This window comes from Apteryx mantelli, chromosome 4, assembly GCF_036417845.1.
Source record: "Apteryx mantelli isolate bAptMan1 chromosome 4, bAptMan1.hap1, whole genome shotgun sequence".
NCBI lineage: Eukaryota > Metazoa > Chordata > Aves > Apterygiformes > Apterygidae > Apteryx > Apteryx mantelli.
The window spans coordinates 59,261,569-59,281,780 of NC_089981.1; the positions used below are offsets into that span (position 1 = coordinate 59,261,569).

Below are 20,212 nucleotides of genomic sequence, written 5' to 3' on the forward strand. Positions count from 1 at the left end.
CGCCTGGCGCACGCGGGGGGAGGGGGAGCGGCGGCGCGGCGCTCGCCGGCTCCGCTCGGGGCCGGGCGCGGCCGGGAAGGCACCAGCGGAGCCCGCGCGGCGGCGCGGCCCGCGCACCTGGCGCGCCCAGGTGGGAGTGGGGAGGGCAGGCCCCGCCCACGGCCCGCCCCTGCCCGCGCGCGGGCCGCCACGTCGACCGACTGCTGCGCGCGCGGCAGTGGGCGGGGCGCCGCGCCGCGGCCGGCCAGGCGGCGGAGGAAGATGGCGGCCGGTATTCGGGAGAAGCAGACAGGTAAGCGGCTTCCCGCCGCCTCCCTCGCGCTGCCCTTCTCGGGGACTGGCAAAGGGAGGGAGCGCGGTCCGCCCCCCGCTGCAGCCCTGGCCGCCTTGCTCCGTCCCTTCCCTTCTTCCGCTCCCTCCGCCAGCGGGGGCCCCGGCCGCGGGGCGGGGTGTGGGTGTCTCCGCCGGGGGTTTCTTCCCTCTCTGCTGCTCTGGGTCTCCGGGAAGGGAGATGGCGGGCTGCCTCCTCCTCGCCCCGCGGCGGCCGCTGGGGCGGAGCCGCTGGGGCGCTGCTCAGCTCCGCCCGCCGCGGAGGTGCGCGGGCAGCGGGGTCTCGCTGCGGCGCTCGCGGAGGAGGCGCGGGGCTCCGGCGGCGGGTGGGGGAGGGGCGCGGCGCCGCCGTCGCGGTGACCAACGGCCGCGCGCGCCCCGACCCCGCTCCCGGGCGGTCGCGGCTCCCGCTGCGGGGCGGCGCGGGCAGCCGAGGCCCGGGGCCGCCGCGGGGCGGGAATCACCCGCGGAGGGGGCTTGCACGGGGCCGGGAAGTGAGCCGTGCCGGCCCCCGTGCCGCGGCGGAGCGGGTTGCGCTTTCCGCCTTGTTTCGGCTTTCTTCCTGTATGAGATAAGGATCAATGGGAAATGTCGCTGAAAGGTGCAAAAATAAAATTTCTGCTGTGATGCTCCTGTTAAGATAATACAGAGGCCTTGGAGTGCACACTGATCCCCGAGAAATTGAAAATGGGAACTTTACCGTGACGATTAATTATGCAGGAGGTCATCTGTGGGTAAAAGGGATAGTTATTCTGCTATTCCTTACACATTTACTCTGCGTTCATAATTGACTTTCTTCTCTGTCTTGCATGCACTTCCTTTCTGGTGTACTTATAACAACCAGCAACCTAATTTTGATTTTAATTGTTGAAGGACTAAAACTTAAGTAATCTACTTTAACTTAATTATGACCAGGGTAAATCTCAAAGAACTGGAGGCAGGATGCTGCTTTGTGGAGCCTTGAGCCATCCCTTTGAACATATTCCTAAAATGGAGAACATGTCACTCCATAGTCCTGTTTAGTTCCCTTGCCTGCAGAAGCTGTCAATAATTTGAGCTATAGTCTTGTCGCCTTTTTCTTGACAGCTGCAGTATCTTTCTGGTGGCATAGAGGATTCTGGACACTTATTTAACATGAAATTTCTAAGATCATCTGCCTGAGAATCTCAGTCTCTGTATTGGCCTTAAATATTTACTAGTACTGTCAACCTACTCTCTGTATCATAAGCCTACTTACTGTAATCTCATTCCTTTGGTCTCCTACTGCTAATAAGTAGGAGAATACTGCTATTTGATGTTTCTGTACTATCCTTTACTTTTGTTCACTCTGTTAGCTTTCTGATTAAGCAAATTGTCCTTGAGGCTTTATTTCATACAACTTTGTTCTTTTCTTTCATGCTTCTCCTTGCTACTTGATTATTTCAGTCATCCTTCACCATGTTGTCTTCTGTTGGGAAGGTAATTTGCCTGTTGGAGACATAATTTGCCAGAAGATGGATTGAACGACTAAAAGATGCTCAGACAGGAAACTGAAATGATGTATTATCATTTAGTATTTGTATAACCATGCATGTACACCATCTGTTGTGACCTTGGTCCCAGTCCATGACCAGTCAGAACAGGTCATTGTGCAAGCAAAGTAAAAACCTGATCCGTGCTCCAGGGAGTGTTCAGTCTAAACATAAATTAAATGACAATGTGAATATTAAAAAGAAACCCAGATAAATGATGAAAGGATAATGTTTGTCATGATTGTCACAGCACACTGGTAGTTTGATTGCTGTCTTCTTTTGTAGAGAACTGATGCTGAGTTTTACTTTAAATGGTAAGCTCTACAAAGAAGCTGCTTCAAATCCAGTAGTACCAAACCTGCATAACCCTTCAGCTTTATACGGAATTGTTCATATGGCTGTGATGTACAGAAGATGTCGTTGGCAGGGAGGGAGGGAAGCTTCCACGTACTGTTTGTAATCAGCTTGCAGAAGTTCATGGTAAAAAAAAATTAGGCAAAGTGGAAGGCTGGGTCCGGGGAGATCCAGCATTCACTACCAGCTTGCTTCCTCCCACAGTCAAGGGTGAATGTGCCAGCAGTTTAATTACTGGTGATGTGATTTGAAAATGCAGTATACAGGAGGTAGAAGCAAGGACAGTCTGTAAAGGAGGACTTTAGGGCTGGGCATGTACACATGGTGTTAGGAAAGCCAAAGTTCAACTGGAGTTGAGATTTGCAAGGTTTGTTAAGAGCAATGAGAAGAGCTGCTGCTGCTGCTGCATTAGTAGTGGAAGGAAAAATGTGAGACCATTGCTGACTGGAGTAGGTGATTAGTGACAGTGGCAAAGGCTGAGATACCAAATGCCGCCTTTGCCTTGGTCTTCACCAGCAGGGTTTTCCAGGCCTTTGTGCTTATGGGAAGTGTTCAAAGAGAATTACCAGCAGTGAATGAGGGTTGAAGCATGGATTGTTTGAGAGAACTTGACCCATATGAGTCCATTGGACCCAATGAGCTGCATCCAGTGGTGTTGAGAGAGCTAGCTGATGTTCTTGCAAGGCCGCCTCCATCGTCTTTGAAAGGTCTTGGTGACCAGGAGCAGTCCCTGATGACTAGAGAGAGGCAAATGTTGCACCCATCTTCAAAGAGGGCAAAAGGACAATCCAGGGAACTACAGACTGGTTAGCCTTACTTTGATCCCTGTGAAAATCACGGGCCCAAGTCCTTTTGGAACATATCTCTCATCACATGAAAAAGGTGAGCATGGATTTGCCTATAGTAAATCATGCCTGACCAACCTGATTACATCTTGTGATAAAATGACAGGATTTGTGGGTGAAGGAAGAGCAGAGGATGTCATTTACCTTGACTTCAGCAAGGCTTTTGGCATTGTATTCTTGGATCCAAGTTAGGATGTTGTGGTCTGGGTGGTTGAGAAAAAACTGGTTGGATGGTCAGGCCCAGAGGGTAGTGGTTAATCAGTCATGCTATACCTGGAGGCTGGTAGCAACCGTAGCACCATATGGGGTCCATCCTGTGCCCTGTCCTGCTTAAAAACTCCATCAGTGACCCGGAGAAAATGTCAGAGTACACTCTCATCAAGCGTGCAGATGACACTGAACTGGAGGGAACAGTTGATACTCTCGAAGGCAAGGCTGCCATCCAGAGGGACCTAGATGGGACAGAGGAATGGGCCAGCAGGTACCTTATGAAATTCAACAAGGACACATGCAGAGTTCTGTGCCTGGGAAGGAAGAGCCCCTTGCAACGGTACAGGCCAGGGACTGCCCAGCAGGGGGGGCAGCTCTGCTGAAAAGGCCTTGGGGGTTGCAGTGGGCAGCGAGCTGAACACGCGCCTGTAGCGTGCCCCTACACAACAGCATCCTGGGCCGTGTTCACAGGAGCACAGCCAGTAGACTGAGGGAAGTGATTATCCCCTGCTATTCAGTACTTATGAGACCACACCTAGCATACTGCATCCAATTTTTGGCCCTCAGGAGGGCAAAAAGACATTGATAACTGAAGTCTTAAGCAGTAGGTCACCAAGATGGTTGGGGACTGGAACAGTTGCCCTGTGAGAGGAGGCTGAGGGACCAGGGCTTGTTCAGCCTGGAGAAGAGGCTAGTTTAGGTGTGACCCCTAAGCTACCCAGGTAGCAGCCCTCCATTACCTATGAAAAGGTCATCAAGGAGGAGGAGCCCGGTTTGTCACAGTAGTGCATGGTGGGAGGACGAGAGACAATGGGTGTGAATTGAAACAAGAGGTGTTCAAGCTGGGAAATGCTTTTTCACTACGTGGACAGTCAAGCATTGGAACAGATTGCACATCCATCCTTGGAGGTGTTCAAGGCCTGCCTGGATAAAGCCCTGAGTAGCCTGACCTGACCTCACAGCTGGCTCAGCTTTGGGTAGGAGGTTGCACTAGAGACCTCCTGAGCCCCTTCCAGCTTGAGCTGTCCTGTGATCCGGTGAACTCCATGGGAGCTGCATTGAGTATTCTCAGTAGCTTCATTCAGTGTAAGAGTTAGAACCATTTCTACTGTTACCCATTTATGAGCAAAGTGGTGTACATTGCCGTGATTTCTGAATGTTTTTCCTCCTTGCAAAGGTTTATGATGATTTTATTCATGAATTCGGACAGAACAGCCACAAACTTGTATTGATGCAAATATTGTTTTGCTGCTAGTCAAAGATGGGATAACAGAATATTGTGTATTGTCTAATCAGGTAAATGAGGAAGGGCTCCTTATTTAGATGATTTGTGAGTTAGAGGTAGTTTAAGGAATCTGCCTTGTTTTCTGTGTTGAATGGGACATTTAATGAAAACACATTCTTGTTTCTAAGAGTTTTCCTGCTGCAACTTAGAGGAATTTTTGTCCCTCAAAGCAGCAATTTCTTCTGATGTTTTCTAAACATTCTCAAAATGTTTCAATCTGTGCATCAAAATTGTTGTCAGGCAAACAGGTATTTTTGGCTTGTGTATATAGTGCTGTTCCAGTTTGGTGGGAAATGCAGAGCAAACTAGTTCTTAATGTATAGAGTGCCCCCTTTGGAAAGATACTGAAATTATTTTTTAAGGCAAACTGTTACAGAATACAGCCCATATAATAAAGGAAAGAGATTCTTTCTTAATGTGTTGGGACTTGCTTTTTTTTCTTCCTTTTGCAGTATTTCCCCGAGCCTATAAATTCTAGCTGATGTGTGTCAGTCACTTGTCAGTCAAAAGCTGCCTAAAAATAATAGACAATGTGGCCTGTTGTATTTATATTTTGTGGGTTTTTTCCTCCCAAATGAACCATATCATAAAGGCCTGTTAATGTGTTTCTGTTGTTGTGCCAAGTAGTATAACCGTAAAGAGAGTAAATCATTATTCTACTTACTTTGCAGTGGCTTTGAAACGTATGTTGAACTTCAATGTTCCTCCTGTTAAAAACAGCACAGGAGAACCTGTATGGAAGGTAAGTACTACTTGAACTAGAACAGCAGATATTTACAGTGCTCTAGAAAGTTTAGATTATCAGATTTAACTAAATCAAGTTTAGTTTAATGTTCTTAACTTATACAGAATATTTTTTTCCTGTTAAGAGTATATAGAAATTGCATATTAGAATTTCTGGGGATGATACATATTTGAAAGATTGGTTACTTAAAGAGCCAAAGACTAACTGATTCTTTAGGCGAGTATTTTAATGAGCAACTAGGGAGAATGTTTTGAAATGTGCTTAGGTCTCACTGATACCTGTTGGCATAAATTTAGGTGAGACCTTACAGTTGAACTCACAAAGTCAGGAAGAAACCTGTAGAAAGGGAAAATTATTGAAAACTTTAAATTTAGGATAAGCTGAGATCAAGCTACCTTCATTAGCTTTAAAGAAATTAATGTGATTCTGAAGAAATTTTTGCTACCAGAAAGCAAATATTCTATGTCTTCTTCTGTTCTGTTGTCTTTTGTTACTAGGTCCTGTATTTTACCTCTACTTCTCCCTCTGTTTCCTCCCAAATATAGCCAGAGAAATTCTGCCTGTACAGTAACAAATTACTGACAGCCACTGATTCCTATTTGACTGACATTTTTCAGAAGGAAGTGATGAATTTTCTTCCATTTATCTTTGAATTTATTTTCTTTTTTTCTTTTTGTCTTAGTAAGCACAAATGGACAGGAAGTCCACAACAAATTAATGATTTATTATAAATGGGTAAATGTTTAGCACCTTTAAGGAACTACTGCCATAACCTTGAACCTGAACTTCTTCATCCACTGTTTACCTCTTTGTAAGAAGGTGTGTATCTGTACAGCCATGTTTGTGTTACAGGTTCTCATTTATGACAGATTTGGCCAAGATATAATCTCACCTTTGCTGTCAGTGAAAGAGTTGAGAGATATGGGGATCACTTTGCATCTGTAAGTACTTTTAAAAAATATGACTCTTTTTTTTGGGAAGTTTACCTGACATTCCCAGCAAGTCATGAACAATACATCAAAAATCATTCAATGAACAACTGTTAAAATAAAGATTATACCCTTACTTTTTCCTAAATTCAAATGGTATTATTAAGAATCAGGAACTGGTGAGATCATATTCTTCAGCAGGATTTTGTACTCAGTACAGCAGGCCCCTGTCCAAACATAAAAATTATCCAGTAGGGTTTTTTGGACATCTATTTGTACAAATCCCTCTATATTTCATATATGTTAAGATTTCTTTGGTACAAATGGTTTGATGGGACTGCCTATGCTCTTTGCATACATTTTTACACACAGACTTCAATTGTATCTTGTCAAAGATATGGAATATTTAAGTATTATTTTAAGAGATTTTGGATTTCTCTTTCTTTAAGTTCCGTTTATTTAGTTCACTGTCATTCTGTAGCTGTGGTAATAGCCATGGAGGCACTTTGAACATACCTTTAAGTTCTTCAAAAGTTTTTTAACTTTTGCTAAGTGAAGGCTAGAAATTGAAACACAATTTAATATACTGACACATCTGCAGAAATATGATAGGAACATGTTAGCACCTTGCCTGTCCTTGTTTAGAAGAGCAGGAAAGGCAAGTTTACTAGTATAAGATAAGCTGTTTTTTTGTTGTCATGCTTTAAATTAGCCAATAAATAGGAGTTCATACATGAACTTTTTGTATGTAATATTTTAGTTTCCTTTGGATGGAATAATCTGTCTTTCAAATAAACTTTGGAGATCTCCATTGACATATTTAGCTACCAAAAAAAATTAAATGTGATTTTTCATTTTTTTCATGTTATGGTCTCGCTAAAATCTAAGTAAATAAAATGTAAGGAGAAATTCTAGGGAATTGGATTGTTTCTTATAGATAAATGATTTCTTTAGTGTTATAATGTTACACAACTCTGAAGAGGGACACATTAGAGATCTAGTTTTCTTCCTTTCAGGCTTTTGCATTCAGATCGGGATGCTATTCCAGACGTTCCAGCTGTTTACTTTGTAATGCCAACAGAAGAGAATATTGACAGAATGTGCCAGGTAGCTTGCATGCTCAATATCTGAAATGAGTAGACACAACACAGAGAGAGTGTGTGAAGTAATCTTGCCCTGAGGGGAATGTGACTATTCTACATCCAGTTCTTGTGCGTGTCTGAACACACCTTTGCTTGTGTTTTATTATTTATTAGCAAATCTTTGTCATACAAAATATTTCCCAAAATTTTTACATGGAAAACTTCTGTTTCCCAGAGAGTAGAAGAGTAAGTGTGTCTACAGAGTTTTGGAGAGTGAGTTTTGGGAATGAGGGGGCAAGAGGGCACAAATTGAAATACAGGAAATTCTACTTAAACATAAAAAAAAAAAAAACTATTTTTTTAATGTGAGGATGATCAAACACTGGAACAGGTTGCCTGGAGAGGCTGTGGACTTTCTCTCCTTGGAGATGTTCAAAACCTGGCTGGATGTGGCCCTGAGCAACCTGCTCTGAGCAGGGGGATAGGACTAGGTGATCTCTAGAGGTCCCCTTCAACCTCAACAATTCTGATTCTGTGGGAGGAGTTGATGGAAAGTTGACATCTTTACCAAAGAAAGAAAAAATAGCAAAGGATAATTGTTGTCAGTGCTAATGCGTAGAATAGTAGTTGTTGCTTGGTAGCTTAAATTTCATTTCCTGGCTGTTCTGTGAGAGGTGTGTTTTGTTTAGTAATTTTAGTCAAAACACTACATACAAGGGTGTATGAACCAGGCATTTAAGCACTAAGCAGAAAATGTAATTTCACTATGATATTGGAACACCACCTTGTAAAAGTATTTATATTTTTTAATTATTTGGAAATGTATTAGTATTTATTCAGGAAAAAGGTTGTGGTCTTCTTTGCTTTTAGGATCTTCGAAGTCAACTTTATGAATCATATTATTTAAACTTTATTTCTGCCATTTCAAGAAGTAAACTGGAAGATATTGCAAATGCTGCCATAGGTGCTAATGTAGTAACACAAGTGGCTAAGGTAAGAAAATCATAGTCTCTGATGTTAAAGATACTACCATTACAGATGTTCTTGTAGTCTGTTTTGGCCACTTCTATGCCACACACAGCTTTTCTGGCTGAATCATGAACAAAATAAATGGATTTTTTTTCTTTTGTATAGCTTGATTCAGTGACAGGCATGGATTTATTGGGGAAAATAAGGGAATTACAGTCATCTCATTAATGCTGCTTAGTACTACACTTCATCGTAGTCAGAAGTCCAAATGCTGCAAGACCTTTGCGGTGAATGATAAGGGAGGAAATACAGTGGTTTCAGAGCATTCCCAATCTCATCAACTCAGTCACTGCATCCAGTCATATTTAATGGTGTGAAGTTTTTAGCTTGTAAATACATGAAAAATGTTTGTATGAATGCAGTTGTCATTTTAAACAGACAATGTACAGTTAGGTGGGTGTTGCATACATATACACTATGATACTGTACACTTCTAGACCTTTATGATTTAAAGACCAATGACTGGCATATAATCTCTCATTTTTGTTTAATACCTTTACCAAGACTACATATTATTAAATAACTATTTTCATATGTATTTAAATACATTTGCTTTTTCTCAGTCCTGTTGGGGATTACTACTGGAGCGAGAGAAGGAAACAGTTGTGATTTTAAATGAAAAACTAATAATGTTTCTTAAGGCTTAGATCTTCAGCAGGGGTAAATTGGTGTAGTGCTGTTGACTAATTTTATTATATCTATTTGTCCCATTCACAGTTTATGCTATAAAGAGGTTTCATTTTTTTTCTGAATGTACAAGTATTTTACAGAAAATTCAGACTTATATGAGATATGATCTCTTATTGTATACATATTACCCTCTCTTTCATCTCTCCTGGCTGAGAGCTCAGCGCTGTTTATATTGTAGTCCTTCATATTAGTAAAAAATAAACCTGTAATATTATACTGTCCTCCATGTGTATTTTTTCAGTGATGCTTGACTACTAAAAGTTTATCCATAGAAATCCCTGAAGTTGGATTGTTTTCTTTTAACACTCTTCAGGAGTGCTCTAATATTCTGCAGTATCACTCAGTGCTTACAAAGGCTTTTTTAGTCTGTACAATGTCTTACATTTATGTCTTCTAATAGGTAGTTCTGTAACACTGAGGTTCAAACAGAAGTACCAGTAAATCACAAATAGATATTTTATACTTCATTCTGGACTGTTCTGACCATTCTTCCTTGATTTCTAGGTATTTGATCAGTATCTCAATTTTATTACTTTGGAAGATGATATGTTTGTATTGTGTAACCAAAACAAAGAGCTTGTTTCATATCGTGGTAAGTAAAATTTATTTGTACAAAAATTATACTAGAATGTCTAAAGTTGGTGTTTACTATTGAAGTTGTAGTTAATATCTAACAATGATTCTATTTGACTTCTTAATTCAAGACTCTTTACTGTGTTAATATGTAGATTGCATGCACAGATCTCTACATCTACATATATTTTTTCATCTTTGACCTGTTCAGACATCGGGATAATCTGTTAGGTGTGTAGATTAAAATCATGAAGAAAGCAGTTCTTAGGTCTTAAATACAGCATCTTTACCATGTGGCTATTGTAATAGTGAAATGTAAATCTGTATTTTCATTTAGGAAAAGAATTAAGATATAGATTCCCTCTAAGATTGTTGAACACTTAAAAATTCTAGTTTTAATTTTCAAATTATAAAATTTAGTAAAGGGAAATTGTAGCATAGATTTATATATGGATAGTAGGGCTTTTTATGCATGGAATTATTTAGGAAATATTTCTCCTTATTTACACATGTAGAGAAACACTCTGGGCGACTGCTGTGTGTAGACACTACTGTTTAGTCATAATCTCTTCTGCAGTTCTTAAGGAATTAAATACTTTGTTTCTGTGTGAATGGTCTGTTGCAAAGTGCCTGTGAGGAAGATAAAGCAAGAAAAATGACTTTGAATTGATAAAGAGTTGTTTGTACCTTCTAGACAGTTACCAGTTAGTACCTGCTTTTCCCAGTCAAGATGTGAAAGCAGGGATCCAAACATGTGGGGATGTACAGAGGGGAGATGGTTAAGATCAGGGGGTGGAGGAGCACAGGGAAGAATCTAGGGAAGGAAAGTATAGAAAGTAAGAAATGCCAATGGCTTCTACAAGCACCTGAACCAAGGAGCTGTTTGTCAGCTTCTCCGTGAAATCTCAGAGCTGCAAGTGAAATCAGTCTCAGGGAACTTCTTTGTTTTTTCTTGTCTTGAGACTTCTGTCAGGCCTGTTTTGGAACCTAACAGGAAAACTCTGTGGCTGCTTGTGCCAGCCTTAGGTCAGTCACCTGTAGGCTGCAGTGCTACTGCAGCTTGAGTCAGCATATATACTAGCTGTCACCAGCAGCCATGTGGTTTTCCTCCCTCCTTTGCTCTGATTTTTGTGCTTCCCTGACCCATTCAGTGTGCTAAGCCAAGAGAAAACTATCATCCTGCACCCAGTGCCCCTCTTACTCAAATGGCTGGCTACTACAGGGTGAGTTGTCTTGCTGCCCCTGCTGTCATTTCCCTCATCTTTGCCTCCCTTTTACATCAGAATTAGGGATTTTGCAGCTGCAGAATGTGTTTGTTCAGTTGGCTCATTCTAAAGAAAATACCAGCTCACCCTACATTTGTGTGATCTACAAATCCAATGCAGGAAAGTTGCAAAGGTGTGCAAGTCAGAGGCAAGACAACCGTTTTTTAACAGCACTCTTCGTTACTTTAGCATAGTCACAATGTCTAGCTGTACCCTCACACAGTTAACTCCTGATTTAGTTGGATGCACAGAATACTCTCCTTTAATGACCGGGTAGAGAGATGAGAAGTCTCTGTATGCCTAACACTTAGCAGTGGGACTTTTGGCCTCTCTTGCCCAATTTCCAAAGCCAGTACCTTTTTTTAAAACTGGATCCAGACTACCAAGCTCTGTCTCACATTGGGTTTTATTCCATTTATGAAAATCTTTTGTCAAGAGCTGTAGTAATAATTGTTTTGTGATGTATTTGTGCGTGCATAAAGATGGTTGAGTGGAACAGGTCTCATAAGATTCCTACTAACTAACAAGGAGTTTGAATTAAAATGACTGAAAACTGTTTTTAGCCATCAGTTACCATAAGTTGTGGTTTTGCTTTCCTTTCTTGAGTTGCTGAAATTTGCCACACACCATGAGGTTTCACACTCTGTTTAAGCCAATCTAAATGTGGACTGTTACCAAAAACTAAACAAACAGAAATCTAGCCTTCCATACAGAAGTGATTCTATATCCCATTATAGCACTGAGCTGATCTCAGTGCATGAGTGCTAGCTCTGACGCAGGGGGGCAGTAGGAATGCACAGGCAAAGGAGAAGTCATCTCCTCTCCTTTTGGAGCACAGGAAGCTGCCAGTTCGTATAGTTTCATAAATCTGCCTAAGCCGCTGTGAATCTGCTGCTGCTGCAAGAGGCTTGCTGTTCTTGTGGCAGCTCGATCATGTGGCCACACGTTCAGCTGAAGGGGTGAACTAGGAACTAATACAGCAAAAAAAGGTTAATTTTCAGTTTCCTGATTTGTTGGTGGTATAACTGCATTTACGGAGAAGTAATGTCAGGACAAATAAGCATGATAACATTCTTTGATTATGTAAAAGGCTTTCAGAGAGAGAAAAGAGATAGCGCATTCTCTCTGTCCATGTAGTAATGGACTAGAAGTAATGAACTTAAATTGCAACAAGAAAGTTTCTGGTCAGGTATTAGGAGCACTTTCTAACATTAAGGATAGTGAAATATTAGAATAGATTACCTATAAAGGTTATGGCATTTCCATCACTGGAAGCCCTTTAGGAATTGGTTAGACACAGAAATACATAGGTTTAGCTCTTCTTTGGGCAAGAGGACAGACTAGATGATCCCTCAGCCTCCCTCTGGTTCTGTCTTTCAATGACTCTGTGTAGAAGGAAGAGTGACTAATAATGGTATAATGTGGATGTTCCTGGAGGATGTTATTCAAATGTTTCTATACCACATTTGTATCAGTTTTGTAAAAAAACAAGAAAACGGAGGAAATCTAACCTTGCTTTCTATAATAGCTTCATTCTCAATAAGCTTGTTAAAGTGGAGAGAGAGGAATATATAGAGAAAACATGATAAAATGTTTTGCTGAAAGAATATTTATGAGAGATTCTGAAAGGTTGGCCTTACTTAACAAGCGGTCATATTAAGTATTTTTGTTGATTGCTATGGTATAGTAAAAGGAATGTGCTCATAAAGTGTACATCTAACAAAATTAGAAGGCACTGATATGATGTTTCAATACTCTGCATACTATATGATGACTTTGAACATAATAATAGGAAGGGAATGGAATTTTAAAATTGAAAATGGTACGGGAGTAAAAAAAATTATTTTCCCCCTGTAAACTGGGAGACCATTAGTTGGAGATAACTCCAGAAAGTGATAACCCCAGTTAATGTCAAAACTTTGACATTACAAGAAAATACATGTATTGGGAACAGTCTGCGTTTCTAGGTACTGATGTTTAAGAAAAGTGAACACGGAATAAAAAAGGTGCTGAGGGGAGCACTCCTATTGCTGTTGTTTCATCCTAGTAGCCTAATAATAAGTTTGACTTGTTAAGTCTAGCTACTAGTAAAAACTGCTAATATAATTAATCTCTATAAAGTTTTCAGAGGACAAAAACTAGGGAGAAAAAAATCACCCTTAAATTTAGAGAATGATTGTGACTGGCCATGCATAAATATGGGATGGAAAGCTTATTAATGCTCTGAGCAGTGAAGTTCCTGTTTGAGGTAAGGGGATAAGACAGGTTACTTCAGAGATTTTTGAAAAGTAAAATAAAATAAAGGAGGGGGGATTTATGGCATCAGTCCAGAGGTAGTGCTTGACTTGATACCTGTAATAAGATGAAATTTGATGTTTCCTGTTAGCTTTTATGTTCTTGTCAGTATTAATTATTTACCAGAAGTGTTGCTAAGCAGTTCTTTTACTGAACTAAACAGCAGAGGGAAATCTTTCTATCTGTAGCATGAAGTGTTTTAGGGAATTTTACCTAGACTAGAAACTGACAGTGATTTTATTTTTCTTTAAAAAAAAAATAAATAAATGGGTGCTCTGTTACAGGAGGTGGTATTTAGAATCTTTAAATATAGATAACAGTGTACTGTAATTCTCTTAAAAATATACGAGTCTAATTCTTGAAGATTTCACGTCTGAAAAATGGTTTCCAAGTGGATAGCCATTCATATTTCATAACGTGGTTTTCTAGGTGGTTTTTACTTACAGTGAGATAATACAATCAAAAAGTTATAGTATGCATTGTTAGAGATAGCAGGAGGGGGGAAGGTTGTGTAGTGTTTGACCTTACACAATGAGCAATAGTTAAGCTCTCCCAATGTCTGACTTAAAGTAATGGAAGTGCTAAAAGGTGCATTTCACAATTTGATCTCTTCACCAACAGAAGCATTTGGCTATTGACAGCCATTGGGTAAGAGGAGGATCAGTTTCTCAGTATTAACATGGCATTATGAGCTGCTTTAACCCTATTAACTTTTTTCCATACTGTTGTAGCCATTAACAGACCAGATATAACCGACACTGAAATGGAAACGATAATGGACACTATTGTTGATAGTCTCTTCTGTTTCTTTGTTACACTTGGTAAGTTTTCAAATTCTAGCATATTTTCAATGTGTTCTCTTTCTAGAAGAGATGCATTTTTAGTTAGATACAGAGAAGTTCAATGATTAAGTAGCCAAGGAAAGGTGGAAGTATACTTGTTGCAGAACCTTAAATAGTTCAGTGTTTGAGTTGCCAAGATTATTGCTATACATAAAGTCCATCCTACATGGGAGTTGAGTCTTAGCCTTCAAGATCAGTGGGTGAAGCATACTGCTAAAATGCAAGATTTTGGATTCATTGCTTTTACAAAATCCTAGTTTATATTGAAAATCAACAGTGCTTTGAGTTTGGATTTATGGCTTGCAAAAAAAGAAAAAAAAAAGCAGCAACCCCCCCAAAACAAACTGTGCAAAGGTCTAACTGAAATAAATCAACGTGTAGAAAGGTGTCTTAAATTTATTTGGTTTATTGTGAATTTTCTTGATGGTTGGCTTATACATTTTCATGCTGGTGACATCTACATGAGTTCTCATGTATCACCGCTTCATAGTTTAAATAATGTAGTGGAAACAGACAGAAGTTGAAATTCCCACCAAAAAGTGTATTTTTTGTGTATTTTTTGCTGCCAGCTGGTTATTACAATGTTTTGTAATGTATTACAGTTTCAAAACTACAAACAAAAACATTTTTAAAATAATATAAAAGACAACATCATTCGCACATTGTGTTGTGTCAGGGATTGTCACTTTTAACTTTAAGCAGTGGCATAAATATATAAATCTTAAAACTAGTGTTACAGTTAATGTAGTTTATGCTTTTCTTGGGTTTAAAATTAAAAGTGTTCAAATGCTAAACTCACCGACTTTCCATAACTGTCTTCACTGTCTGAGATAGTATTTTCTCAAGGAGAGTTTGGGATCTCTACGGGGAAATCTGTTCAGGAGAGATTTCTTTGAACCTGCTGATTTCTTTGAAGTGTTAGCATGATACAAATTAAATCTCTTTTACTGAGCCAGTTAAACTCTGATATTTGGATTTTCATATTTATATAGTCATAAGGCAGAAACAGCTAAAGACACTGAAACCTGCAATCCAATGGAAAATGTCTTTTAGAATAGAACATTCCCCTGCAGTGAGTTATAACTGATAATGTTTTTTGGTTGTTATTTTTATATTACAATTTGTTATTATTGTCGAGTAATTTCTAAGGTTTTGAAATGTTCAATTTTAATACTTCCATATGAGATAGTTTATTCTTCCCCTCCACAGTACATTAGCTATTTTTTTTGTTTACATTATACTTCTTACAAAAACCTGCATGAGATATTCATTTACTTTTGTAAAACTTTATTATAGTTCAGTACATTATGTTTGGTTTCATAGATAATGACTGCAAGAGACAAGTTGAGTATAATTTGTATTGTCCATTTAAAAAAATTGACCTCAAAATGTCCCAAGTTTGTTTTATGAAAAGTACACTAGCTTATGATCTGAAACTTATCGTGCAAGTGGAAGTTGCTATCTCTTTTATTAGGAGCTATTCCTATAATCAGATGCTCAAGAGGAACTGCAGCTGAAATGGTGGCAGTGGTAAGAATTTCTTTTCTGAAAAAGTATCATTGTTTTAAAACTTTCCTAACAGCATGTTTACTTTTTTCAATATCAGACAGAGATCCAGTGGTATCATACACTTTTTCTTACCAGGGAGATAAAACTGGAAAGGAAATAAACCAGTTCTCCTTTCTGATTTCAGTTCCATGAAATTTCTATAGAAATTATAGTATCATAATACTATGATATTGCAATATTATGATTTAGGAATATTATGAATCAGCTGATGAGAAACTTAAACCTGAATAATCTTTCCTACTCTAGAGTTTATCTGAATTTTCTGAGAGGCGTTATAGTTAGAACCATTAAGCTGTATCTTCACTGTTTGAAAAGTAGCTGTCTGGCTTGGGGTTTTCTGTGTGTCTGCATAAGGAATTTTTAGCTATCTTACTGGGAAACCCTATGAATACAAGACTTTCTTTACTATATCAAAGTAAACTTGATTATCAAGTAGAGATGAAATTGCCAGACTAAATGACGATTAAAAAATGCCTCACGCTGATTAAAACTAAGTATTCAGTGTGCGTGTATTCACAGTAGTAGTAGTAGTCTCATTCTCATGAAACATTCACTGTGGCAGTGTCTGACAGCCCATTTGCTGCTTCTGCAGGTCTTCTGAGCTGTGGTTCCCTGTTGGTGCCTCCTATTAGCGGTTTTTGTTCACATGTTTAGGGAGAGGGTGCTGATTGCCTGAGAGGGTGGTTAGTGGACATAAAGGAAGTATCTACTGTGCAGTCCTGGATCCAGAATGCTGGAGGGAGGAAAAAGGAGGAAGAGATTTCTTGGGCTGGGTTCAGTGTGCTGTGGACCTAGATTTCCTGCAGATTTATTTACCACAAAAGTAGCACAATCGATCTTTAATTTTTTTTTTCATATAAAAAGGTTAGAAAACCATTGGTCATTCAAAGCTACTTTGTTTTTTTTTTCCCCCCTCAGAAATTAGATAAGAAGCTTAGAGAGAATCTAAGAGATGCCAGGAACAGTCTTTTTACAGGTGACACACTTGGAGCTGGCCAATTCAGGTATGGTGTTAGTAATGACTTTGTATTTTCACTTTTCATATTTCAGTTGTCTGAAAGATCTCTTTAGAATTAAGTCACTGTACTGAAAACTATTTACAAGGATTTGGTTCAAATTCTGAGTAGCTTGCTTGTATTGAAAGAATTAGAAGTTCTTCTAAGTGAGTTTTTATATCTCTTTGTATAATCAGGTTGAAAACTTTCAAAGCTAAGAAGTATGCAGTCCTAGGCTGTGAGTCAAAAATTATTTAAAGAGGCAGGCAATTTTGTTCACCCAAGTCCCTGCCAATATACTTGGTGTACAGGAGTAGAATGTACAGTTGGGTGTCTGAACATATCTGTTAGCATCCTTTAGTCAATTAAAAAGAAAGAAATTCACATTTTCTCGCTTGTGAGCACTGTTATCAATTGCAATTACGTCAAGGGCAGGTGTTTCTCAACTCATCTCTGCTTCTACAAGAGGACGACTACGCAGGGACTGCCACCTGGATCATTAGACAGTTAAGAACTTTTAAGTCGCCAACATCTCAATCCTTTGTGGGGAAGGAGGGGTAGGAAAAGAAATTGCAGATGCTTCCATTCATCTGATATGTGGTCTCCGTAGCCTCCCCCACATCCGTTTACCCCCAAATACTTGATCTTAGGGAAGACTCTACAGACTGCCTGGGGGGGTGAGGGTATTATAGTAGCTTACACTGTACATGAAAAGGTAAGGAGACCTACTGGAAAGATTGAAGCTAAAAGAAATGGGTATGATCTCCTAGCTAGGTATAAAATAATCTTTACATGGTATTTTTTTCTCAAATCAAGAGCAGCACTTTGACGAAAGACATGAAAACATCTGTAAGTGTGGCAAAATAAAGTGAGATTGAAAGCTATAAGAAAGTAAAAGGAGAGGAAGTAGCTGTGAAATCCCAGTTCCCTCATTTTCATGGGAACTGAATTGTAGCCACTGTTTTTCCTTAAAAGGGGTAGCTTGTTTTTTCTTACAGTATAGCATCATTACCCTCAGAAAATCAAGATGCAAAAAAAAGAGAAATATGGGAACCTTTAACCATTTAAGTGGCTTCAGATCTTGAGTTTGCTTTTCAAAATGATACAGGCAAGTGACTAAGACTCCTGAGCCTTTTAATCTACATGAAAGTACTTATTGCAAGGAATTAGCATGCTTTTACTCCATTCAGATACACTGTAATTTAGCTATCATATTTACTGTAAGGTTAGTGTGCTTTAGGGGATGGTTGCAATAATGTTGTGTAAATTCACACCATTTCTGTCTTCACTAAAAATTATGTAACCATACCCCAATATACTTAGGCTCGTCTGAAATTTTTTTCTGTAAAATTGAGTATGAAGTCATTACAGTGCATCTCAGAAGTTCATAATCTTTTCTTTACAGACTTCATATGCAAGCAAATAGGAAAAATGAAATGAAAAACACTTGAGAGATTTTATATTTAAGGTTCATATTGGGGATTAAGGTTGAATGTGACCCACCTCATCTCTTACAACGTAAAACAGTTGATTAGAATTCAGATATGTATCCACACAAGTAATAACTAATACCTAAAAGGCTAGTTACTGATTGGTGTTTTGACTTCTGTTTAATTGTTATGCATTGGTAATGTCACTGAGTACAAAACAGAATTATCTTTTTACCATTGCTAGGACAATGATTCATGACGTTTCTGGCAGTGGTCAGCCCCAGATGCTTCGGGGAAGGCTGGAAAAACTCCCTAGTAGACAGTCTGGCTTTTAACTTGAAATCTGAGGTAGAAGGTGGCTGATACCACTCAGGATGTTACTGGAATGTTCTAAACATGTTTAAAGAAGTACTAATGCAGTGTCATCTTTTCAGCTTCCAAAGGCCCCTATTAGTCCTTGTTGACAGAAACATAGATTTAGCAACTCCTCTACATCATACTTGGACATACCAAGCTTTAGTGCATGATGTACTGGTAAGAATAATCCTAATTTTATTACCAAAAATATTTTTCATTCAGTTTGTTATTAACCGTAATATCATATTTTCTCTTAATCAAAACACTGTTTGTTCTGTTTTATTTGGAGGTTGTTTAGTTAAGAACAACTTGGAAGATTTCCTCTAGAAGGTTTATTTGACTATAACATCTAAAATAATTAAAAAGTTGAAATCCTGATATTATCAGAACATTAATAATTCAACAACCCTACTTTGTTTTCAGTAGTTCATGATCTTTTACATTGTGTAAGCTCTAAATTCATCAAGGGCAACTCCGTTTTCAAAATGAAATAGTGTAAATAAGTTCTAAGCCATTTTTAGTATTAGTTAGAACTTCCAAAAATGCCTATTTCTGTTTTTCTCCACAAGATGGTGTAGCTGTTTAGTATAGAAATGCCAAGCAGTATATGACCCTACTGTGAGGAATGTAAAATAGATTTGGGGGGGATTTTTTTTTTTGAAGTTCACATGTCTTTAAAGCACACTCATTTCCCGGAGTTTATTTTATAAAACCAGTAGTAGAAGTGTACTGAACAAAAGCAAATACTGTTTACTTGGGATTTATAGTTTTCATACATAATTATGGAATGAAATAATAAAAGATAATGTGAGTAAGAATAATATCTTGAGGGGGTTTTTACACTTTAGAGTTACCATGCAAATCATTTGAATATGTAGCTTTTCTGAGAAATGTTTTGTCTTTATCATTGAGGCTGTTAGAGCCTCACATACACATACACACAAAAACACATGTAGATAAGGTTATGTGTTTGCATTCAAAGTTTATTGTGAATTAAATAGCCATACATGGTGGTGTCTAAATGCTTGCATGGCTGTGATGAAGATTTTTTTTAGCACAAATAGGATGTTCTAGGACTTTTGAATTCTGTTTGTGTAATTCATTGCTTACATGCTTTATAAAAAGTCCCTTCCTCTTTGAAACAAAAGAATAGTATTCACAAATAAAAAAACCTTTGGCCTGGTTTCTTTAAGAAAGGCATATATGAAAAAATACAGTTTACACTGTGTTTTCTCCAATAACTGTTGAACCATCTGAAAACTTGCAACTAGAGGTACTGAATTTCTAGTGTTCTGATGGGGGTTTTTTTGAAAATCAGTGACAGAGTAGAGGAGGGAGACCCACATTAGACTCTTCATAGATGTAAATGCTGTTGCACAAGGTCAACTTATTAGGCTTCTTTACTTGTCTGCCATTCAATCAGCAAATACTTGCTGACTAGCTAGAAAAATACATGCCTACCTCTATGTACTTGCCTCTTACTCGGCTGGTCAGTAGAGAAGGTAGTGTTGGTTGGCCTCAGGCATGTGTGGAGGTCAGACTTGGTGCAGCAAGAAGCAGAGGGGTCAAAGATGTCTTGGAAGCTAAGGATAACTAATGCTACATATATGGAGAGGTATCAGAATAGTGCTATAAGAATGGTTTGAGGATCCTTGGATATTTCTCTGTGCTGCATCAGGCTTTAGTAATTTCTCTGAAACAACTTGTTGAATGTTGCATGTTGTGTCTTTTTTTTGACTGAATTGATAGGACTATGAGTCTGTCTAATGAAATTATAACTGAGTTGCCTGTGTTTCGTGTTAAGGGGAAAAGTTTAATTTCAAAACCAGGCAAGTTACTCAGTTTAAAGGCAAGCATGCCAAGTTCTTCACAAACT

The 20,212-nt window shown here is 39.0% G+C and overlaps 1 protein-coding gene across 4 annotated transcripts in view; it reads left to right on the plus strand.

Moving 5' to 3' along the window:
* Positions 1 to 228: 228 nt before the first annotated feature.
* Positions 229 to 20,212, plus strand: part of SCFD1 (sec1 family domain containing 1) — a 57,564-nt gene continuing 37,580 nt past the window's right edge. For 3 of the 4 annotated variants that reach the window (XR_010884177.1, XM_067296677.1, XM_067296678.1), the window contains exons 1-10: positions 229 to 292; positions 5,207 to 5,277; positions 6,133 to 6,221; positions 7,226 to 7,316; positions 8,162 to 8,284; positions 9,515 to 9,602; positions 13,875 to 13,964; positions 15,460 to 15,515; positions 16,473 to 16,558; positions 18,414 to 18,513. Coding sequence is in view for 3 of the 4 variants with exons in the window: in XM_067296677.1 (XP_067152778.1) it covers positions 262 to 292; positions 5,207 to 5,277; positions 6,133 to 6,221; positions 7,226 to 7,316; positions 8,162 to 8,284; positions 9,515 to 9,602; positions 13,875 to 13,964; positions 15,460 to 15,515; positions 16,473 to 16,558; positions 18,414 to 18,513 (825 nt within the window). In the remaining variant the exon portion in view is untranslated. Of the gene's footprint in view, positions 293 to 5,206; positions 5,278 to 6,026; positions 6,100 to 6,132; positions 6,222 to 7,225; positions 7,317 to 8,161; positions 8,285 to 9,514; positions 9,603 to 13,874; positions 13,965 to 15,459; positions 15,516 to 16,472; positions 16,559 to 18,413; positions 18,514 to 20,212 lie in introns of those variants that run through there. The other variant, XM_013940469.2, reaches the window with a different exon arrangement.